Below are 23,019 nucleotides of genomic sequence, written 5' to 3' on the forward strand. Positions count from 1 at the left end.
CTTTTTCAAAAGGCAATTGGACTGTTTTTTCCTTGAAGAGGAAGATGTTTTGCTTCTTATCCAAGAAGCTTCATCAATTCTGAATGGTGGAGGTTGGATTAGTTCTGAAGGATGGTGTGGAATGGAATGATTAGTTCTGACAGGATGCTGAGTGAGGAAGGAATGGAAGGATTATCAGAACTAATCTTTCCATTCCCCCCACCCCCCAATCCAGCTTGAACTGATGAAGCAAAACATCTTCTTCCTCTAGAAAATAACATAGTCCAGTTGTCTTTTGAAAAAGCACCTTTGAGACAACCATGACTGGATGATTGAGAATCTCCACAGATAGTTAATCTTCTTCTGAATAAAAACTTCTTTTGGAAAACTGTCTCTGTGTCTGTTTCCATCTTCAATGTCATTTTAATACTGCAAAACCACTCTCTGAAACTCTTTAGGCTCCTTCCAGAGAATTTGTTCATGGCTTTGGCTTCTCTTTTGTTCTTGACAATTTCCACAATATGTTCTGACATCTAGATTTGTTTCTTCAGTATCCTGCTTTGGCACTCTAGGCAATAAACTCTGCCTACATTTTCCTCTTCCTATTTCCAGTTTGGATATTCTGTTCCTCAACCACAAGGAGCACATCTGTTCTGTTGAATTCAGATTGAATTAACTACTTGGCAATCTTCTCATTTTCTGCAGCAATGGTTGGAGCCTAATGTTGGATAATTGTCATATTAAAGAGGTTAGATATTATTTGAATATTGATTGCATTTTTGTCAAGTATGGTCTTTGCTACTAATAGATCTCCCAAATCAACAGATATTAGCAGACACAACCATGCACAACAAAATAATCTCAAAACCATTATAAAGCTGATGTTGCATAAAACAAAGTACTTGCAGAAAAAGGAATAAGTAATAAGATTTTTTTTTGTCCGAACTACTGACTTGTACAAATTCCCAGAGAAAGCAGCGAAAGGAGCCATGGTGGTGTAGTGGCTAGAAGGCAGTATTGCAGGCAAACACTGCTCACAGCCAAGAGTCCGATCCTGACCAGCTCAAGCTTGACTCAACCTTCCATCCTTCTGTGATCAATAAAATGAGGACCCAGATTGTTGGGGGTAATATGCTGACACTGTAAACCACTGAGCCTGCAATACTGCATTCTACCTACTGTGCCACCACAGCTCCCAATCCAACCTTCTATTTTCAGCAGTTGTCATCCAAATATATTCACGAAAAGAATATCCTGGAGATAATGCTTGGCTCTAGCCTGGGATACCTCGAGGAGATCGTGGCAATAACTTTGGACATGAATCTCAGGTTTTAAGAACCATTTTGGCTATTAGCTATCACACTTGAAGGTAAGAAATAAAAGCTGGAGCATTTACTATACATTGATTACATTCATTTTTATATAAAAAGTTGCTTAATTTATTTTAAATCTTGTATAAAAAACAATATGGTGTTAGAAATGTGAAGATGCGTAACTTAAATATATTAAAACAACTTTCTCGTTGTGTCAAAGTGATTTGTTTTTAATCAAGTAACAAATCCAAATTTGTATTATTAAACATTCAATCTTCTTGTTTAAATTGGAGTTATAAACACATACTAGCCAAATCTATCAATCTGGTATCATATACATGCAATTTAAAAGTTACAGTTGGTCCATTAAATCTAGATAAATTTAAGATGGTAAGATAGCAGCCTTTGTATTCTTATACAATCAGTTCTGTTCAATTGTAAAAATCTTGAATATTTAACACTGGAAACCCTGTAAAAATAAATCTTTATCTGTAAATGGTATTATCAAAAACATATTGGCCTGTGGGCAATTATTTACATGATCTTAAATTAATAATTTATTCTGAAAAGGAAAATCAAAATAATATTTAATATATTTTTAAAACATTATTTGTTTCAATTGTCTCAGATAAATAAGTTACAATTTGTTATTAATTGAAAATAAGCTTAACTGATCATGAAGAATACAATTTCTATATTGCACTTCCCACTGGAATATAGTGCATATAAACTATACCAATTGTGAGCAATAATAATTTACTCTGAACCTCATCCCTGTAGTGCAAACAATTTGAGGTGATAGAGATTAATTCTTGATGGTTGTCTATCTTAGATTAGATGACTGTATAGCATCATATATTTGATAGTTCTGACAGGTTGCAAAGATTAAGACTTTTATACAAAATTTCTATAAGAAAGACTAAACATATTTCTATACAGAAAAAAGAATGCACTCCTTAAAAAACAACAACAGTTCACACAGTTCTAAGTAAGACTGTCACAGTATTGAGAGATTGAAACATAAGAAGCTTTAAAGGCACAGTAGAAAGCAGGTGCTACATCCGCTATGCTTTTTAAAAGTTGTCTTATTCTAAACCAAAGCCTTCTGCATTTGAAATCCCAATTGTCAACTTTTGCTTCAGTTCCTTTTTTGTCTTGTATGGAGGCAGGCAGAGCTGGTTGAAGCAAGTATGGGCAATAGGTAACCTAAAATATAAAAAAGAATATATGCACATTAAATACTAAATAATTTAGATGTCTATATTAAGACGTGACAACAAAGGATGAATGCTCATAGAACAGAAGTAGAATTTCTTTACCAGCAACTGACAGCTCTGAAGCGTACAATGTTTAGCAGTTCAGTATAATTTTACTTCAACCCTCCTGATACCGGGGAGTAGCTAAATATTATGATGGATCCCCTAATCATGGTCAATTGCAATGGGGAGCAAAGGACAAGATGTGCATGATTTCATCAATGTGCAGTCATGAGACTTTTACTCTTGCATCAGGCAACAGGATACCTGTACAAGTGTAATCATGACATTTATGGAGTAACCTGCCCATGTCAACATTTTGGCATCATCACATTTGCTGAGATGGTACTAACCCTATTTTTGATTTAGCGGTGGAGAATAAGGGGATCCACTTTTCAATCCACTTTTGTGGAAGGATTGAGTAGGAGAGAGGAGCAGAATGAATTGGGTCTTGGCCCTTGAACATTTTTTTTGCTTTCATTTATTTTTAGTGAATTCCTAATAAACAGTTTTAAATATTTGACCGGGGGCCTGGGCCATTTAAAGATGTCCAGATAGGAAGTAAGCAAGCAACACTTTCAATGACTCCTCACTGGCTTACATGCATTAATTTCATTCTGTAATATCTGATTACAAGCCAGAATAATAACAGTATAAGCCAAAGTTTTTACCAGTTTGTGGATGCTTCACTCTTTGAAATTTTAAAATTAAGGTCTCCCATTCCTCCTACGGGTACTCTGTCACTTCCTGTAGCAAAATGTAGAAGCTTTTTTTGAAGTTCAAGAGGAAATTCGAGTACTACTTCCCAGAAATTCCTGAATTTTATACAAAACAGTGTCAGTTCCAACTCAAAATCAGTTTCTATATTTTTGATTAAAGAGTTAAAGAAAAAAAAATACCGGATAGTAAGATCAGTTTTCTGATAGCCATCATACTGTGTGTGTTTCTGGAGAGCATGCATATCCAACTCAGGACTTCCACATACCAGAATTTCAACTTCTTCAGGATGAAGCAGCTGCAAAATAAAATGGATTGTATAAACTGGGTGAATATTTTTCTTTTGTAGTATTTGAGTTTTCTTAATCTTTCATTTCAGACTTAACAAAAGGCAACCTTATAGGGAAAACAAGGAAAATATAGATAACACCAGCAAAAATTATTATTAAATTAAGGTTCAGGCTAAATATAAAATTTCGTAACACTGGATTTAAATTCTGGTTACATGAATAAAATAATTATTAATTAAACAAAGATACAATATTTGTCAAATTCAAAGTTGCTTATAATCAAAATTTCTTCAGTGCAATCTTACCAGTAGCTTTACACTCCAGTATGCTAGATTTAAACTAATCTAGTTACACTCACTGCTAAAGACTTACCAGTAAATACAATCTTATGTTTCTTAGTTATATAAATAGATTAATCATCAATTTGTTTTCTTTTGGCAATTGTGGTTAGAGCAAGAGTAAGTAACATCTACACTGAAAAAAAAAATCATACTTTACAAAATGACAAGCTTTTCATTTTTTCCCTGTAAGCGTATCTTTCCTACAGCAGTAATTTAACCAGGGTTTTCTAAGGTGAACATTCAAGTAATGTATACTAATTTCCCCGTCTATCAGAACTTCAGAACCAGACTGAAAGTACCTTTGGGGGGAGTTTTAAACTTTGAATGGTCGCTAAATGACATGTCATAAGTCAAGGACTATATGTATGTATAGGTATTCTCCAAAACATACCACATTTTAACTTTCTGTTCAATATTTTTTTATTCTTACCATCAATGCATAGGAAGCACAGACACTGTGAAATCCATAATAAAATGCAGCAAACTGTTTGTAGATTGATTTATTGAGAAGAAAGTCTACATAAAGCTGCACATACTCTGAAAAAGAAAATAGTTCAGATTTTCTTTTAGCCAGTATTAATCACAGGTGTTTACTGCAGTGGATTTGAAACTCTAATATTCAGTATTTAAAATTAGTGCATTATTATCAGATGTAATTTTGAAAACAGCTCAAATTAATTCAAATAATTTTTATATTATATTATACTATACCTTTTCTATTTTCATTGGTAACTGGTATTTTATCTCCGCCAGGCTTTAAGTCATAACACTTTATGACGCCAAATTCCTCTTGAAAAACCTGATAAAACAAGATATTCTAGTGAAATGCAGTGACAAACTAAGATTGGAATACCCCATTGGAAATTAAATCTGCTAATTATTTTGGCCAATATTCTTTTTCCCTTCACAATATTGCTGGGAGGTTAAAAGCAATCAGAAGATGACTTCCGGTGGCTCCGCGAAACGCCGACAGAGCTCCTTTTAGGAGCTCCAGCCCCGTGACTCGGTATAGCCGCTAGAACAGCGAAAATCAGCTGTCTAGCGGCTTAAAAACTCTCCCCCAGGGAAAAGGGGGAGAGAAGAGCAGAAGGGTCTGGGTAGAGCTCCCCTAGACCTCCAGGCTTTTTTTTTTTAAGCCTGGGGTTTGCAGGGTGAGAGCTCCCTGAAAGCCCTTCAGAGCTCTGGAGCCGGGATGAGTCTGCTTAAAAATAAGCAGACCGAAGCGTCGCGACCACACCAGCAAAGCAACTAGAAAGATTATAAAGAATTTGGATTTTGGATTTTGGATGCTGGCAGAGTTAATCCAGGAGACTAAAAATGCAAGTATTGTATGTTAACTCCGTTTAAAAGGGGAAAGATGGCGCCTTAGGGCGTGAAAATGAAACTTATAAGTGAAAGTCCTTGTTAACATCAGTAACATTGTTAGAGCTATCGGGTTATTCAAGAAAAAGATTTAAAGTGGAAGTGGAATGGAAAAGACTGTGGTATTGATTTTAACTAACTTACATCCTTAATTTGCGTGGAAATAATTGGAGTTAATGACCTGATAGCCGAATTAATACAAACATAAAGAGACAATTGAAAAATGGCTGAAATTAAAGATGGATTATATGAGTCAGCAAACTTATAAATAGTGACTGCGAAGGACTTAAAATATTTTTTAAAATCTTTTGCTGTTGAGATAAGACAGATAATTAAAAGAACTATTCAAGATTTTAAATTGGAGAATAATAATGACTTGCTGTCTGGAAAAGAGGAAGAAATTAATCAGGATAATGTGCCTTTGGAGGATAAAAGAGACATTGTTGGGGCTAAAATGGAGGTTATTGTACCGAAAACAGAGGTTCTGGAAGAGGCTTCCATTCAATTAATTGAGAAACAGCAAGAAGACTCTTTCCTGCAGGTTGATAAATATTTTGACAAGTTTTGGCTCTACAGACAGAATCAATATATAAGGAACAAACTGATGGACTACAAATGCAGGAAGAGTAGAAATGGGGGCTTCAAATTAAAGGAAACAACCCCAAGAAGAGAACAAATTCCAAAAACACACCAACTACAATTTCAAACCCAAAAATTTTTGAAAATAAAAGCAGGGGGAGGAGCAATGCTGAAGAAGAAAGTATTATTGAAGAAGAACTGGAAAAAATATAGAAAGAAAGAAAGACTGGTCATATTTTGGAGATTGTCTCATGATGTTAAAAGATTTAATTAAAGTTGAATAACTTTCTGAATTTTATTGTAGTTTTAAAGTATTGAAGTTTAAAGGTGGATAACTTAAAATTTAATGGATAACTTTTTGAAAGTTTTGAAACTTATATTTTGGAGAATGTTCTGCTAATGTATTAAGAGATTTTAAAATGTTTAAAATAAGATTATGGTTTTTTTTCCTTTTTTTTATAAATGTGAAATGTGATAAGAGAATTTATAAAAGGAAGGTTGAAGTATAATTTTTAAAAGGGGAGTTAACAAGTGTGAGAGAGTTTTGAATTCTGTAATAGTTAGCATATTTTAGCATATGTTTGTTAAATGCTATATCCTGTTTTTGCTCTGGGAAGTCGGGGGGGGAATGGGGAAGGGGAATGGGAGAGGGGGGTTGGGTGGGGAGAAAATGAAGTATGATAATTGATTGTGTAGTGTTTGGTTGTTTGAATATAAAAAATAAAAAACTTTTGTTATAAAAAAAAAAGGCAATCAGCCCCTTAAGAAAAAGTAGAATATAAATCAGTGGTGGGTTGCTTCCGGTTCTGTCTAGTTCTTGCGAACTGTTGGTAAAAGCGATGGGAGGCTCTGCCCACCCGCCTGGATGTCACAATGGACGATCTACGCATGCGCAGAAGTGCGTGCACGTGAGCAAAGCGAGCACGCACATGTGCTCCCGTTGCGAACCGATAGTAAAGGTAAGTAGAACCCACCCCTGATATAAATGTAATACAGGTAGTCCTCGATTTACAACAATTGAGCCCCCAAATTTCCATTGCTAAGCAAGGCAGTTGTTAAGTGAGTTTTGCCCCATTTTACAATCTTTCTTGCCATAGTTGTTATGTGAATTTCTGCAGTTGTTAACTTAGTAACACATTAAGTGAATCTGGCTTCCCCATTGATTTTGCTTGTCAGAAGGTTAAAAGGGGGATAACATGATCCCAGGTCACTGAAACCATTATAAGTACATGCATGTTGCCAAACATCAAAATTTTGATCACATGATCACAGAGATCGTATAACGGTTATGTGTGAAAACAGTCATAAGTCACTTTTTCAATGCCTTTGTAACTTCAAGTAGCCACTAATTGAATGGTTGTAAGCCAAGGACCACTTGTGCCTATGTACAAAGAAAAAATGTGTTACTCAGAATTTCTGTCAGAATGTTAAGCCTTTCAGTCAGTTCATATGAGATTTGGTAAATGTGTACATTTCTATTAATTCTAAGAGAAATTAAAACTCATTTACATACAAACAAGGTATTCCTTGGCTGTAGCTACAATTATTTTTCAATTCTTAAAATGGTATTTGCACTAACATTTATTTCATGGAAAAGGTGTTCTGAGCTGTAAATGGACAGTAAGTAGAGGCTATAATGCCTTTCAAGAGCTTAGTGAAAGATGGAATGATTAAAAATTGAATGCAGCCAACCAGACTAAAATAAAATCTGAAATCATTAAATAATTTTGGCTGACTTGCTGCCCCCAGCTTAATGAAGAAAGGATAAAAAGCAAGAAGCTAAAAAGAAAGATTAATAGCCAAAATATTCTAAATGATTGTAATAAATCGCTTGGGAATATGGGAAAAACTAAATTTGGATAATATAGAATTTTGGACAATGGGAGTATATTTTGAATGACAGTTTTCATTTCCATCTTTATTCTTAAGCTAATTAAATGCTGCTGTTGTCAGAAATAATACAGAAGTGTTTTCCAAAATAATATTAATATAATTTACAATAATGTATAATGGAGGGAACAATTTAATGGATCCCTGAATTTAGCAAGGGGGCTGGATTAGACAATTATATAATAGATAATTATATACCGTGTTTTCCCCAAAATAAGATCCTGTCTTATATTTTTTTGAACCCCAAAATAAGCATTTGGCCTTATTTTTGGGGAGATCTTATTATTTTGGGACGTGTGGAGCAAGATGGGGCTCCTCTTTCCATCTTACCTGATTTCCAGTTCTGTCTCCCTAATCCTAACCAGAGGAAATGGCAGGGACAGACTGCACATGCGCTTAAATATTTTCATTAAGGGCTTATTTTCGGGGAAGGGTTTATTTTTGGGAAGGTCTTATTTTTTGGGGAGGTCTTATTTTCGGGGAAACACGGTAGTTATAACCTGTTAGATTCCTTCCAACTCAAGCATTCTGATTTTATTAATATACCTGGAAGGTTGAATAAAAGTCTTCTTCAACATTCCCTTCATAGGATAGCAGCTCATTTAATCCATGAGCTAACTCCTGTAAGAAATTTTTTTGAAAATTAAAATACACAGAATGTCCTTCTTTCCTTATGAATCCTAGAAATGTTATGTAGATCACCTGAGTAGCCACAAGCATTTCATATCAGAAATTTCCTTTTCAAATGGGTTAGTGAAGGCCACCCATTTTTACTTTCTGAATCAATGTTTTGTAAAAGTAAAAAAGTGGAAATTTATTGTATATTTAGTGTACACATTAGTTCCTACACAACTAATACTATATACAGATAACACCTATTGTTTGATGGTATGAAAGGCATCATCGCAGGATGTATGTAAAACTGCATAAAACATCTGCCTATCTCTCCTTGGGAAGGACATGGCAGGTGGATAAAAATGCCAAATCCAGTCCAAACATTTGGCTGATGATGTGATGAACCATAATGTATTAAATTTATATGCTGCTCAGTTCCCAGCAGCTCTGGGAAGTTTTGAACATCAACCCATGCAGAAAAACCCAATGAAAATACCTCTGCTCCCAATTACCTATTTAAATACATTTCCATTATGTTTTCTTATTTTAAAAATGAACACTCCATAAACTCCTTATTTTAATAACAAATGCTTCTTTGAGGATACAAGATCTGGGCTGCACGAAGTTCTGATGACCACAAGATAGCAACAAAGAGATACAGAAAATTTAACTTTACTGCCATTTGTTGACCATCAAGTTTTTTGCAGTCCAGACCTAGTTGCCCAAGTATTATAGCTTTCATAAAACATTATTTTTTATTTATTTATTTATTTTTATATGCCGCCCTTCTCCGGAGACTCAGGGCGGCTTACAATGCGTTAAGCAATAGCCTTCATACTTTTGTATATTTTATACAAAGTCAGCTTACTGCCCCCACAAACCAGGTCCTCATTTTACCCACCTTAGAAAGGATGGAAGGCTGAGTCGACCTTGAGCTGGTGAGAATTGAATTCGCAGTAATTGCAGGCAGCTGGATGTTAAATGCTGCCTTAGTAGGAGGCATAGCCTCCTACGCCACTCAGGCTCCTGAGAATAGGATTTCTCCTATGGAGCTTTAAAAATGCAGCATTTTTATTAAAATCAAGAATAGTAATTAATTTGTTTGACATATTTTAATGCTGTCAAATCCCAACAATTCAAAGAATGCTAGGGTATAAATCTAGGCTGCTTTAGATCTAGACTGCCATTTGATGAAAGTAAGAAACGAGTGTATTCTATATCTGATTGCTGCCATGTAGTGATTATTCAGTTTTGCAGCACAGAATTGCTAGCTCTAAACATTAACAGCTTTCTGTAAATACAGTATTGGAATGGACCATCGGCAACCCTTTCATTCCAAATCATCCTAATTGCACATTATGTGCTCAATGGCAAATGTTTTCCTGAGGTGGATGATAAAGCCTCTTGGACAGGATTACTAAATGTTGTTTCTGATACCTAATATATTGAAAGTAGATCTTAGGTATTTGTTCAGCTCCTGCAAAAATGGTTAGGTTTGTTTTGTGACATTACATTAAGAAAGGGTTTTATGTTGAACCTACACATGTACATGGCAATCAGAGTGGACTCTTTCATTGCCATATTTCTTTAATGCTGATTTTATATTGTTACTTGTATATGATCTGAAATTTAGAATACTATGTGTTGACAATTTAGTAGGAAATTAAAATGACTACTGTATAATCCTGGAGGCACCAAATTTCTTGAGTTTATTCAGAGCCAGTGCAACATTCCTAAACTGATTACCAAAGGAGCCCCCTAATCTGTAAAAGAGTGGAATCATGTATCTCCTGTTACTGAAAGTGCTCATAGTTCCTCTCCAGGAATTATGCTGAAAGGGAAAAAGCCCATGTTTTTATTACCCTGTTATAATGTATGAGTAGTTCAATTTTTGGCAAAACATCAGATGATTGCTTACATGTGTGAAAGAGCTATCATCAACTGAGCATCACAGAATCTTAAATTGCCTGACACTTTCTCAACATGAAAAAAATAGTTTAGAATTGTAACTTGTTCATGATTCAGTTGCAAATATTATATACTGGTAGTTATTTGAAGACATTTCTAGATAAAATATGTGTCATGAGGAGTCCTTGATGTTCTCTGAGCTTGCTTGTTTTCTTGCAGACATTTCATTATCCAAATGATCAGTGCTAGTGAGGAGTGTGGTTTGCTGTCAGTTTATATTCTGGTGACTTGCCCTGCCAGTGCTGGTGGATGTTTTGAAGGGTTTTGGTTGGCATGTATGCTATGCTGATACCATGAAGTTGTAGTAGTCTGTTGGTGGTTCCTGAGATATTCTTGATGCATGGCAGTCCAATTCTTTTTAGGGTTTGCATTGGTTGTGCTGTATTGGGTTGAGTGATCAGGGACTTTTTGATGAAGTTGCATAGATATCCATTTTGTTTGAATATGTTATATAGACGCTCTATTTCCTTTTCATGCTGTTCTGGATTGCTGCAGTGTGTTTGGGGTCATCTAAATAAAGTCCTTACGCAACTTACACTTAGGTAAGAAAAACCAAAAGCACACATATAAATTGGGGGAAACCAGCCTTAATAGCTGTGACTGTGAGAGGGAGCTTGGAGTCTTAGTGGTCAATCAGCTAAATATGAGCCAGCAGTGTGCAGCGGCAGCTAAAAAAGCCAACACAATCCTAAATTGCATTAACAGAGGGATACAATCAAGATCAAGTGAGGTACTACTAATACCACTCTAAAAAGCCCTAGTAAGACCACACCTAGAGTACTGCATCCACTTTTGGTCACCACATTATAAAAAAGATGTTGAGACTCTAGAAAAAAATGCAGAGAGCAACCAGGATGATTAGGGGACTGGAGACTAAAACATATGAAGAACGATTACATGAACTGGGCTTGGCTAGTCTAGTGAAGGACCAGGGGAGACATGATAGCCGTCTTCCAATACTTGAGGGGCTGCCACAGAGAGGAAGGGATCAAGCTCTTTTCCAAAGCACCTAAAGACCAGACAAGGAATAATGAATGGAAACTGACCAAGGAGAGATTCAACTTAGAAATGAGGAGGAACTTTTTGACAGTGAGAACAATCAACCAATGGAACAGCTTGCCTTCGGAAGTTGTGGGAGCTTCATCACTTGAGACTTTCAAGAAAAGATTGGGCTGCAATTTGTCAGAAATGGTGTAGGATCTCCTACTTGAGTGGGGGTTGGACTAGATTACCTATAATGTCCCTTTCAACTCTGTTAATCTGTTAAATTTCTCTTGTGGGAGGTTGGGTTGTTGCTTTGATAGTGGAGCACCTAGTTAGGCTGGGTTTTTCTGTAGACTTGCATTTCTAGTTTGTTTTTTGGTATCTGCTGATCAGGATATCCAGGAAAGGTAGTGAGTTATTGTTTTCTTCTTCTCTAGTAAACTGGATTCCTTTAAAAATGTTATTGATGGTTCTGTGGGTGTTCTCTAATTGGCCTTTTTTATTGTGGTAAAGGTGTCATCTACATATCTGATTGATATTTTTGATTTATTTATTGGTTCAATTTATTGGTTCAATTTATATGCCACCCTTCTCTGGAGACTCAGGGCGTCTTACAATGCATTAAGCAATAGCCTTCATACATTTGTATATACGGGGGCACCGTTTTGCGGTGGTTCTCCTCCTATCTCTCCGACCGGTCGCAATCCGTGTTGACAGGGGGGCAGCGGTCGACCCCAAGGTGCCTTGTTTGTGGGGTGCCGCAAGGGTCGGTCCTCTTGCCCCTTCTGTTCAACATTTATGTGAAGCCGCTGGGTGAGATCATCCGTGGTTTTGGGGTGGAGTTCCATCAGTACGCTGATGATACTCAGCTGTACATTTCCACCCCAGACCATCCCAATGATGCCTTGGAAGTGATGTCCCAGTGCCTGGAGGCCGTGCGGGTCTGGATGGGGAGAAACAGGCTTCGACTCAACCCTTCCAAGACCGAGTGGCTGTGGCTGCCGGCGTCCCAGTATAGCCAGCTGACGCCATCGCTGGTTATTGGGGGCGAATCATTGGCCCCCACAGAGAGGGCCCGCAACTTGGGTGTCCTCCTGGATGCGCGGCTGTCTTTAGAAGGGCATATGACAGCCATGGCCAGGGGGGCTTTTTTGTCAGGTTCACCTGATACGCCAGTTGCGCCCCTTTCTGGACCAGGACTCCCTACGCACGGTCACTCAAGCACTCGTCACTTCTCGTCTGGACTATTGTAACACTCTCTACATGGGGCTACCCTTGGGGTACACCCGGAGGCTTCAACTGGTGCAGAATGCGGCTGCGCGGGGGATTATGGGAGCGACGGGGCGCTCCCATGTGACTCCTCTCCTGCGCGAGCTGCATTGGCTTCTGGTGGACTTCCAGGTGCGCTTCAAGGTGTTGGTGATCACCTTTAAAGCGCTCCATGGCTTAGGGCCAGGATACTTACGGGACCGCCTTCTGCCACCAATAGCCTCCCACCGGCCGGTTCGCTCCCACAGAGAGGGCCTCCTCAGGGTGCCGTCGGCCAGACAATGCCGGCTGAGGACCCCCAGGAGGAGAGCCTTCTCTGTGGTGGCACCTACCCTATGGAACAATCTACCCCCAGAGATACGAGTAATCTCCGACCTCCGGATTTTTCGTCGGGCCCTGAAAACTTATTTTTTTCAGTTAGCCAGTCTGTCTTGATTTTAGGGTTAGTTTTAAAATTTTAATATTGATTTTAATTGACAAGTTTTAAATTATGGGCCAAATTTATAAATTATTTTAACTTTATTTTTAACTGTGATGTTATGTATAGATGTTTTTATCTTGGCTGTTCACCGCCCTGAGTCCGAAAGGAGAAGGGCGGTATAGAAATTTGAATAATAAATAAATAAATAAATAAATAAATAAATAAATAAATAAAATAAAATAAATACCTGCTTAGTAGGGCTTTTGCCCCCCCCCCCAAGCGGTGTTCTTTTTTATACAAAGTCAGCTTATTGCCCCCACAAACTGGGTCCTCATTTTACCTACCTCGAAAGGATGGAAGGCTGAGTCAACCTTGAGCCTGGTGAGATTTGAACTTGCAATAATTGCAGGCAGCTGATGCTATTTAACAGCAATTTAGTCTGCTGTGCCACCAAGGCTCTTGTTGTATTTGTGTACTTGTTGTATTTGTGTATTTGGTTGTATTTGTGGAAGTGCTATGGCTTCTAGATGTTGCATGATGACCTCTGCTGTAAGTCCTGAAAGAAGTGATTCCATAGGTGACCTTTTAATTTGTTGATACAGTAAATATGTCCATCAAATTGAAAGTAGGTAGTTAGGTAATGCAGTTGGGTAATGAAACATCTGCAAGAAAACAAGCAAGCTCAGAGAGCACCAAGGACCTCATGTCAATCTTGAGCTATAAATATTCTCTTTATAAATATGTGTCAGTTATGAACATTAGTGTAATTGTTCATGTGAATAGTATTTGAGTACAATGTATCCTAAAGTAAGTTACAACTGAGTTTCTTTTTTAAAGATTGCATTTTGTGCTTACTTACAATAATGCTATATTTGTTAAAATGGATAATTTTAATCATGCACCAGAAATAGAAATGGCTGTTTGATTTCGAACTAAAACAAAAAAAAAAAGTAACATATACAGCAAATATAACACCAACACACACAGTATAAACAAAGCAGAGGTGAAGCATTACCTGTTATCACTGATGTAAAATATATGCTATTTCTGGGCTTTATAACAATGCATGAATCTGCTAATGATAAACAGGAACTTTATAAAGTACAATAATATTTTCTGCTCTATAAACACAATCTGAAATTATGCAGTCAAACCACCAATACTGTACTAAAAAAAAGTTGACATTTCAAAATAACTCTTATACCTACCGGCATAACCCGACACAGGTCATCAATAGTAACATTACCAATTCCTACAGGTGTATTCAGGTCACATGGTACAATGGGAGGACTAAGTAATTTTTTGTAGCAGCACAGTGGAAATCGAATATCCAGTGTGATACTATTATAGACAGCTAGTCCCATAAGCTGGATAATGAATGTTAAGTTTAATATCATGTTCTCATTTTAGGGCATACTATCAGTTTTATTAATGTTATATGACATAATGCACATATTAAACAGGGATGATAAAAATATTACATATTTAGAATACTGACACTGCATCTAAATGTAATCTAATTTCTATAACAAATAATCCACCAACAAGCTTATTAATAAACCATGGAATTCCACCCTATCATAAGAATTATTTTCAAAAAATAATCCCAGAAAGAAACAAGCCATTTCCAAAATGTTGCCAAAAATACCATAGATCCTGGTACCCTAATATATAAGCAAACAAGGTCTGCATATAACATATCATCTGGGTGCAACATATCAAATGCCTGCTGTAGAAAATTGGTACATCTCATAGAAACACTAGGGATATGTTCATAACTGCAACAATATTTCCTGTGTCTATTCTTATATAGTGTATTTCGGTAATAAATATGAAGTAAAATTATTTAACCATGTTTGTAAAATGGAAAAACTACCAACACATTATTTTATAACCAAAGAAAAACAGGTACATTTCTTTAAAAAAAAAAAAGTACATTCCAGATTTTTTTCTTAATTGAAATTCCAGCGAAATAGTCATGTACAGTGCAAAAAAAGTTAGTGATGTTAAGATAGTTGGGGGCTTGTTGATTGCGTACCTGTCTCCCAGCTGCGTATCAACAGCCCTGCCCGGACTACTCGACGCCGTCTCGGGGCTGGTGGTGCAGTTTCCCAGACTTATTGTTCAATCTGCCATCCCTGGGTGCGGCGTCGGGGGTGGTTCGGGAGTTCATGGCTTCCATGGCAGCTATGGACCTGACTCAGATTATTCAGGGCCCGACTCATGGGGGGGGGCACACGCCGCAGACAGTTTTAGGAGCCCCTAGGAATGGTCCATTAACACATCTAATGTTGGTTCTTACCTTAAAAGCCTTTATGGCATGGGGTCAAGGCTACCTGAGGATCTGTCTCACCCCAATGAGATTGGCCTGGCCCACTTGCTCTGGCAGGAGTATGCTATGGATGCAGTCAGGAAAGGAATTTTAGTTGGTGGAGTTTAGAAAAAGAGCCTTTTTTTTTGCCATGGTTCCCCCACTCTGGAACACTGTGCTGCTTTAAGTGAGATATGCCTCCACCCTCTTGCCTTCAGAAAATGCCTGAAAACCTAGATCTGCTGATTGGCTTGTGGCCCACCCTGGAGGTGGTTAAAAAGAAGATCCCACTTCCACTCTGTTTATGTATTGTTTCCTTTCTTATCCAGTTTTTTGGTTAATGATTCACATTTTAACGTTTTCATGTTCTAATTGTTTTGTATTGCAGTTTTATGATGTGGTAAGCCACCCAGAGTTGCTCGACAGTGAGATGAGCGGCATAAATATTTAACAAATAGATAATTTTTTTTTAAAAATGTATCTTTTCAAGTAGCTGAAGGAATTCTTTAATTGATCAGTGGTTGGAAAATCAAGATAAGTAGCTGTTTTAGAATGTTGACATGCCCTAAATTGATTCTGTTAAAGATTATCTGCTTACATACACCATATGTGAATAGGCCTTTTTATGGGAGAAAGAAATACTCATAGCTAGATTATTAAACAACAAAATATTATTTGTTAATGCATATATGTAATCTATGGGCCAGTTTGGCACAGAGATTAGAAACAGGGAGACTATGCGTTCTAGTTCCACTTTAGGCACAAAGCCAGCTGCAAGACTTTGAGCCAGTCACATTTCTCAGCCCACAATAAAAAAGGCAATGGCAAAACCATTTCTGAAAATGCTACCAAGAAAACTGCAGGGACTTGTCCAGACAGTCTTCAGAGCCAAGACTGACTTAAAGGCACACAAAAACACATGTGTAATCTATTGCACTTAAACAACTGCTTTTTTGGCTATTATATTGACATATCAGCATTATAACCATGCAAATTTAAATTTTATTCAAAAAATTCCTCCTCAGTAAGGTTTTATTTTTTGCGACCAAGTTCAATCCCCACCATGACAAATCAATATGTGGCACTGAAGAAGGCTGCATCCTTTTTTGTATGTGAAATAATAATTTTTTAAAATGGGATTTAAACATATGATCCTTATTTTTGCACTCTTAAATTAAGACATTTCAAGCAAAGGTATAACTAGAGGTAGGGCTTATTGAGCGACTGCTTCATTTAATGACTTTTTGCAGTTGCAACAGTGATGGAAAAGTAACTTTGTGATCAATTCTCTCATTTACAGCCTTCTGTAAAACAAAGAAAATTTGAAGTAAGATAATAAGCACAATTGCAGATTAATTTAGTGACTGCTCTGCTTAATGACAGAGTTGCTGGTCCCAATTGTGGCTGCTAAATGAGGACTACCTATATGTATTAGTTCTATAATCCTCAAGTCCTGCAAACAACTTTTTAAAAGTATTTGGGTCTAGAATCTGGCCATCACTCAATACTGAATACAGAACTCTTCTATTTGAACATATTAATTTGTGCATATAATCTTCCTTTATTAATAAGTTGTGACAGTAAACAGCAACTAATTCTGTCGAAATAATTTATTTATTTTCATATTTGAACCATTCTGTCAAATATGAAAATAAATAAACTTTCTGTCATAACTACTGTTCATCTCCACTGTACATAAATCTATAAATACAGTCAAATGTATGCTATGAAAATAAAAAATACATTAAAAATGCAAAGAATCTTACTATGGGGTATCAGCTGTGTATACAGCACCTTCTAGTGGATAGAAAAAGGATACAGCTCCAACCAATCGGAATTCGGAGTAATTATCACAGTTCAAACTACTAAACCAATGACAGTGAGAATCTTTGTGGTATGTAAACATCCCTATAGGAGAGAATAAATGTTTTTAAAATAAAATTATATTACTGTTCTCAAAAGATACTGTGAACTATGTCTAAAATTTTCATTCTTGTCTCTCAAAAATGTTCAAGTAATGGTTTTAAATAAATGTATACCTATATCATTACAGTAAAAGAATAATTTCTCTATTCACAAATTGCATTACTAGTTTTATTTCAAATACTGAAATATAGGTCAGCTGGAGAAAACAAAACATATGCTAATTTCATTTTTAATTGAGAATTTATATCAGTTTTGTAAAATAGTTAAAACAATTGAAATGTAACATTAATATTTAATAAAATACAGTGTATACAGTATATTTCCTTAAATGTAAAGCATAACATGATGATTATAGGTATAGTGATAATAATTCTTTAAAACATTCCAAAGAAGAATTATCCATTAATACTATTTCATACTTTAAATATCTTGTCCTGAATTTCTTAATTTCTTTGAGCTTCCCTATTAATTGAGGAGAAATTGTCAATTCTCTACCCAGAAAGAGAATCTGATATGCTTTGTATGGCCCTAAAAGGCTCTGTTATTGGGAGAATTCAGGACAAGGCTATCACAAATGATCCAAGTGTGCAATAGATAGACAAACAATTAGGTGACTTAAAGGTCTTTGTTTAAAACTTCATCACAAACAAACAAGTTTGGATTCATTAATTTTTATCTTATTTGGTTAAACATTAAGTAGAACTCACCATAGTCTGGCTGAAAAATTTGCCTAATTAGAAGAAGAAACCATTCTTTTGTTAGGCCACCCATGTCAAGACCAGCTTCTCCTACAAATGTAACTTTTAATTTCTTTTTTAAATCCGCTTGCTTCCTTGTGAGCTATTGAAAACAAAATGGTGAATAGTTAAAAACTATTATCTTATAAAATGAAACAAGTTAATAATGCTATTTGAACACTGTTTTGGAGAACAGGGAATATAAATGCAACATTTATAATACAAACTAACACTCAAATGTAAAGAAAAGCAAATTTTTGTTTTAGAAGGTTCAGCTATTAGGGGTGTCATTAATCTTTCTATACAATTTCTATTTCTATTAGTAGAAATAATAGTTTTACTTTATTTAGCACAGTTCATATCCCACCTCTTTTATATATATTGTAAAAATATACAGAGAAATTGGAATAGATGTTTAATAGATTGAAAACTAAGCCTTACAAAGAGAATAATGGAATAGAGTATGTTTAACTTTAAGAAAGATAACATGGGTATATTTGCATTCATCAAGTACTTGAACAAATATAATGCAAAAAAAAAAAAAAAAAAGCTTGTTCTCCATTATTTTGTCTATGTGACATAATATTATTGGAAGGCAGATTTTGGTTGAACTTTAAGATAAAAATCCTAATAAAGAAAGCGATTTAAAGAAAGTGGAACAATTCCCAGAGAAGGTAATGATTTTCCCTTCCCGGGATCTGCTCACGCAGAGGCTAGACAGCCACTTCCTGAGGATGATTTAATTTGGAACTCTGCATTTGGCATAGAGTTGGACATGAGGTCCTGAAGTGCCCTTTGGGTTCTATGACACTGTGATTTACATGGTCTCTTCTCCATCATTTACTTTCTGTCCTCAAAGGCCAGAAATAAAGATTTCTGGACTTACCACAGCATAGTTGACCATTATATCTGAACTAGGAACTGTGGACAAATCAAAACGATTTATGACTTGGATATGGCAAGGATATCAATCTGAACCTATCAGACTGTTTTTTTTTCAACAGTTTTTAGAGAACCCATTTTGCATACCTCATCCAATGAATCACTAACTAGGTGCATTCTTCTCACTTTCACATTTAGGAATAGCATATTCATATCAGGTCTCTGCCTCCGAGATACTTTATCGACAAGGCTTTGCTGTTCCAAATCCAAAGTGGTTGTGGAAGGAAAAAAATAATGGTCATATATTGTCCTCTATGAATTATGAAAGATACTATGATACTGTAAACTAATTTTTACAACCTACCGTATTTTTCGGAGTATAAGATGCATCTACCTTTTTGATGAGGAAAAGAAGAAAAAGAAATCTCCCTCTGCCTCTGAGCAATTTTGCCTTGTTGCAGCAAACAGCAAACAGCCTACTTTACTTTCATTTTTGTTTTCAGCATAGCTTGATTAGCACAAGGAAAAAAAATCTGCTCCAGCAATTTACCTCTTTGCAGCAAGCAGCAGAGCCCTGAGCAAAACAGCTGAGAGTAAATCAGCTGAGAGTCAGGAGGCCAATCCAATCAACTTGTGCTAATTAGGCTGTGCTGAAACTGAAAGGAACTGTTTTTTCTTACTGTTTGCTTGTAAGGAGGTAACTGCTGCGAGGCAGAGGCCAAAGGGTGGGGGCCAGTGGGTGGGCAGGGCTACATTCGGTGTATAAGATGCACCTAAATTTTCACCCCCTTTTAGGGGGAAAAAGATGTGTCTTATACTCTGAAAAATATGGTAAATATCTAATACTAATGCCAATTATACATGTTTCTGCCTGATCTTAATTTTGGATAATGTTAAATTAAGCAATAGGATTTGATTGGAATAATTTTTGATATAGAAACGTATTACCAAATAACTATAAATGTATGCATTCAGTGACATAGGCATCTTTCTTCTGTGGATAGTTTTGACAGCAATTATAGTACTGATACAGAAATTAAAAATATGCTCCACACTTAGCTTTCAGAATTTGCTAGCAATTAACTCCTCCTTACAATCCTTACACCCACATATCTTATAATACACTGTAGGAAAGAGGGACACTGAAGTGAAGAATAGTTACATCTATCTGTACATGTAAAAGTACAATTCTAGCAATGGTAAAGTCATTCCACCCTGGCATTTAAAAAGAACATAATCTTTTACAGTTTGTTCCATAATTATTTTAGATAAATATCTTCCCTCTTTGATATTACAAGTGTTTCATCATACTTGTTGGCTTTAGTAGGAATGAGCTCAGCAAATAAGCAGCAGATATTATTTTAAATTCCAAGATACCTGGAAGAGTTCCCACCGCTCTATACAGAGAGTAAACCATCCCAAATACATTGTTGTAGATAATGATTTATTAAATATATATGTTGCCCAACTCGTAGCAACTCTGCAGTTAACTTAAAGCATAACTTAAGCTGTATCGTATCAGAAATCTAAATATAGTTAAAAAGAAGAGACAAAGTATCTATAATGACATTATTTCAATTTTAATAGACAATTGATTTAATAAATAAGAATGCTTACCCGTGCAATATTTATCATTTGTTGTTCTGAATCCTTTTGAATTATAGCTTTTTTTGCTGCTACAGAAATAATGAATGGATATTGACAGAAGGAAAACCTAAATGACAAAATATTGCACGTATGTGTATATATTTATATTGAAAGAAACTAATGGAAGTAATATATAAACACAATAAACTGAATTACTGTAGGTAAATATAGGTAATCTTTGATTTATGATCACAATTGCTAATTGATTCTGTTGCTAAGCGAGACAGCTAAGTGACTTTTCCCCATTTTATGACCTTTATTGCCATAGCTGTTAAGTGAATCACTGCAGTTGTTAAATTAGTAGCATAGTTGTTAATCTGGTTTGCCCATTGACTTTGCATGTTGAAAGGCACCAAAAGGTGATCATATGACTCCGGTATCCTGCAACTATCATAAATATGAGTTAGTTGCCAAGCATCTGAATTTTGACCACATGACCATGGGTATGCTGCAATGGTCGTAAGTGTGAAAAACAATTATAAGTTACTTTTTTCAGTTGTAACTTCTAACGGTCACTAAATTAACTGTTGTTAAGTTGACGATTACCCATGTTAAAAAAGCAACTTAAAAAAGAAGTTAACTGCTTAGCAGTTCATAACATATACATGTTTAGCTAATTCAAGGGACACAGATTTCCAATGCTGTATTCACTGAGTAATGTAGTCTTTCATTTCATTTTCATAGGAAATCTTTTTATTCCTATTCCTATTCCTCTACAGCTTATTTCTCTGTCTGTTTCGTCTCTGTTTATTTTCATTTGCACTTTGGAAACTTGAAATCACACAACCGTGTTTCTCCTGAAAATAAGGCCAAGCATGATTTTTGGGGTGGGTGTAAATATACGCCCTCCCCTGAAAATAAGCCCTAGTGAAGGGTTGGGCATGGGCAGCACAGAACCTTCCCCGGTCAGCTAATGGCAGCTGGGTTCCTTAATGGCAACCCGCGGATCAGCTGAGCTGATCGGGAACTGTCCCAGCGTTCTTGGCGCTCACTCGCCCGCCTCCCATCCATCCATCCCCCTCGCCTGAAAACGCCCGCCCCGCTTGCAAGATAGCAGCTGCCCGGTACATCTTTCCATTTGGTGCCCACCCAGGCACCAGGCAGAGTGCCACTCACCGACTGAGTGGGATCTCCCCTCCGGCCAGGCAGAATGCCACTCACCAACTGAGCGGTATCTCAGGATCACGATGTGGGCGAAGCCGGTGAGCACCAGGTCCTTGAGGAATCTGAGCCGCCACCATCCCAGCACTGAGGCTGGCTTCCTCTGCGGCTTCCAAATCCCAGCTGGAAGCCACTGGAAGCAAAGAGGCCGGTTGGGCCAGCCGCCTGCTGCCGAGTCTTCCGGGAGCCAGGGCAGCCACATGGACCTGGAACCATTCCCTCTCTATAGTTCCAGGTCCATGCACCTGCCCCAGCTCCCAGACTCGGCAGCAGGTGGCTGGCCCGACCGGCCTCTTCCAGCCAGGGTTTGGAAGCCGCATGGATGGCAGCGGCGCGGACTCCTCAAGGACCTGGTGCTCACTAGCTTCACCCACATCGTGATCCTGGGATACTGCTTGATTGGTGAGTGGCGCTCTGCCTGGGCGGAGGGTGTGTGTGTCCGCTGGGTGGGCACCAAGTGGCAAGAGGTGCCGGGCGGCTGCTCTCTTGCGAGCGGGCTCCCGAAGAGCTGGGCATAGGGACATGAGGACATGAGGACGCGGGCACGGCCTTGTGCGAACAGCTGACGAGCAGCAGCACAACACAGAAGCAACCATGAGCACCCCCAAAATAATAAGACCTGTGATAATAAGGCCAAGCCCTTATTTTGGGTTCAAAAGAAAATAAGACCCTGTCTTATTTTCGGGGAAACACGGTAGTTAGAGGCAACTGACTTGTACCCTATTGAAAAGCCACTGAAAATGTCAAAAACGAGAATCTTCCTTAAATAAATATTGATATTCTGGACAGTTGAAATGAAACAGAATTATTGGAGAAACCAATGTTTCTCCAGCATAATACCTTCCATGTGTATCAGACTGATGTTTCAGAATTATGGTCATTGAAAAATATAAATGATGTATTCCAGGCCATATTAAGCTAATTAGATAGAGAAAATCTAGAGCCTAAAGAATAACTTGATATGACTAATAAAGAGCACTGAAGGGGCTATTGACAGAACACCATATAGAGAATAAGTCAGCCTTAATAGCATTACAGGCAGCTATAACAGCTATAAATGACACACAAAAATGATCCTGGATATTTGATCTTCAACTAACCTCTAGTCAAAAATTGAAATACTTTTTACATTCCACACAGCATTTTAAAGTTTTAAGTACATTAAATTATTGTTAACATTTAATTCTCTCCTTTCAATGTTTAGAGAACTACACACAAAAAGATTACAATATGAAATGTCAAAAAAGGCTATATTGCTTTTATGCTAAGTTTCTTGGAAAGTTGTTTTGAAAAAAAGTCCTTTATCATTTGTATTTCAAAATTGTTCAGATTGTGCCAAATACTAAGAATAAACTGATTCTGAATACTGAA

General features: G+C 36.8%; 1 protein-coding gene across 1 annotated transcript in view; it reads right to left on the reverse strand.

Moving 5' to 3' along the window:
- Positions 1–1,815: 1,815 nt before the first annotated feature.
- Positions 1,816–23,019, reverse strand: part of HECTD2 (HECT domain E3 ubiquitin protein ligase 2) — a 46,923-nt gene continuing 25,719 nt past the window's right edge. The window contains exons 11-21 of the mRNA XM_070945236.1: positions 20,458–20,554; positions 18,988–19,095; positions 17,929–18,061; positions 17,115–17,203; positions 14,193–14,351; positions 8,274–8,348; positions 4,608–4,695; positions 4,327–4,433; positions 3,448–3,563; positions 3,220–3,363; positions 1,816–2,498 (exon numbers count right to left, since the gene is read on the reverse strand). Of these exons, the coding sequence (XP_070801337.1) occupies positions 2,378–2,498; positions 3,220–3,363; positions 3,448–3,563; positions 4,327–4,433; positions 4,608–4,695; positions 8,274–8,348; positions 14,193–14,351; positions 17,115–17,203; positions 17,929–18,061; positions 18,988–19,095; positions 20,458–20,554 (1,237 nt within the window). The 3' untranslated portion in view covers positions 1,816–2,377. The remainder of the gene's footprint in view (positions 2,499–3,219; positions 3,364–3,447; positions 3,564–4,326; positions 4,434–4,607; positions 4,696–8,273; positions 8,349–14,192; positions 14,352–17,114; positions 17,204–17,928; positions 18,062–18,987; positions 19,096–20,457; positions 20,555–23,019) is intronic.

Source organism: Pituophis catenifer, unplaced genomic scaffold, assembly GCF_029215685.1.
Source record: "Pituophis catenifer annectens isolate HBS135680 unplaced genomic scaffold, rPitCat1.0.hap2 SCAF_6, whole genome shotgun sequence".
NCBI lineage: Eukaryota > Metazoa > Chordata > Lepidosauria > Squamata > Colubridae > Pituophis > Pituophis catenifer.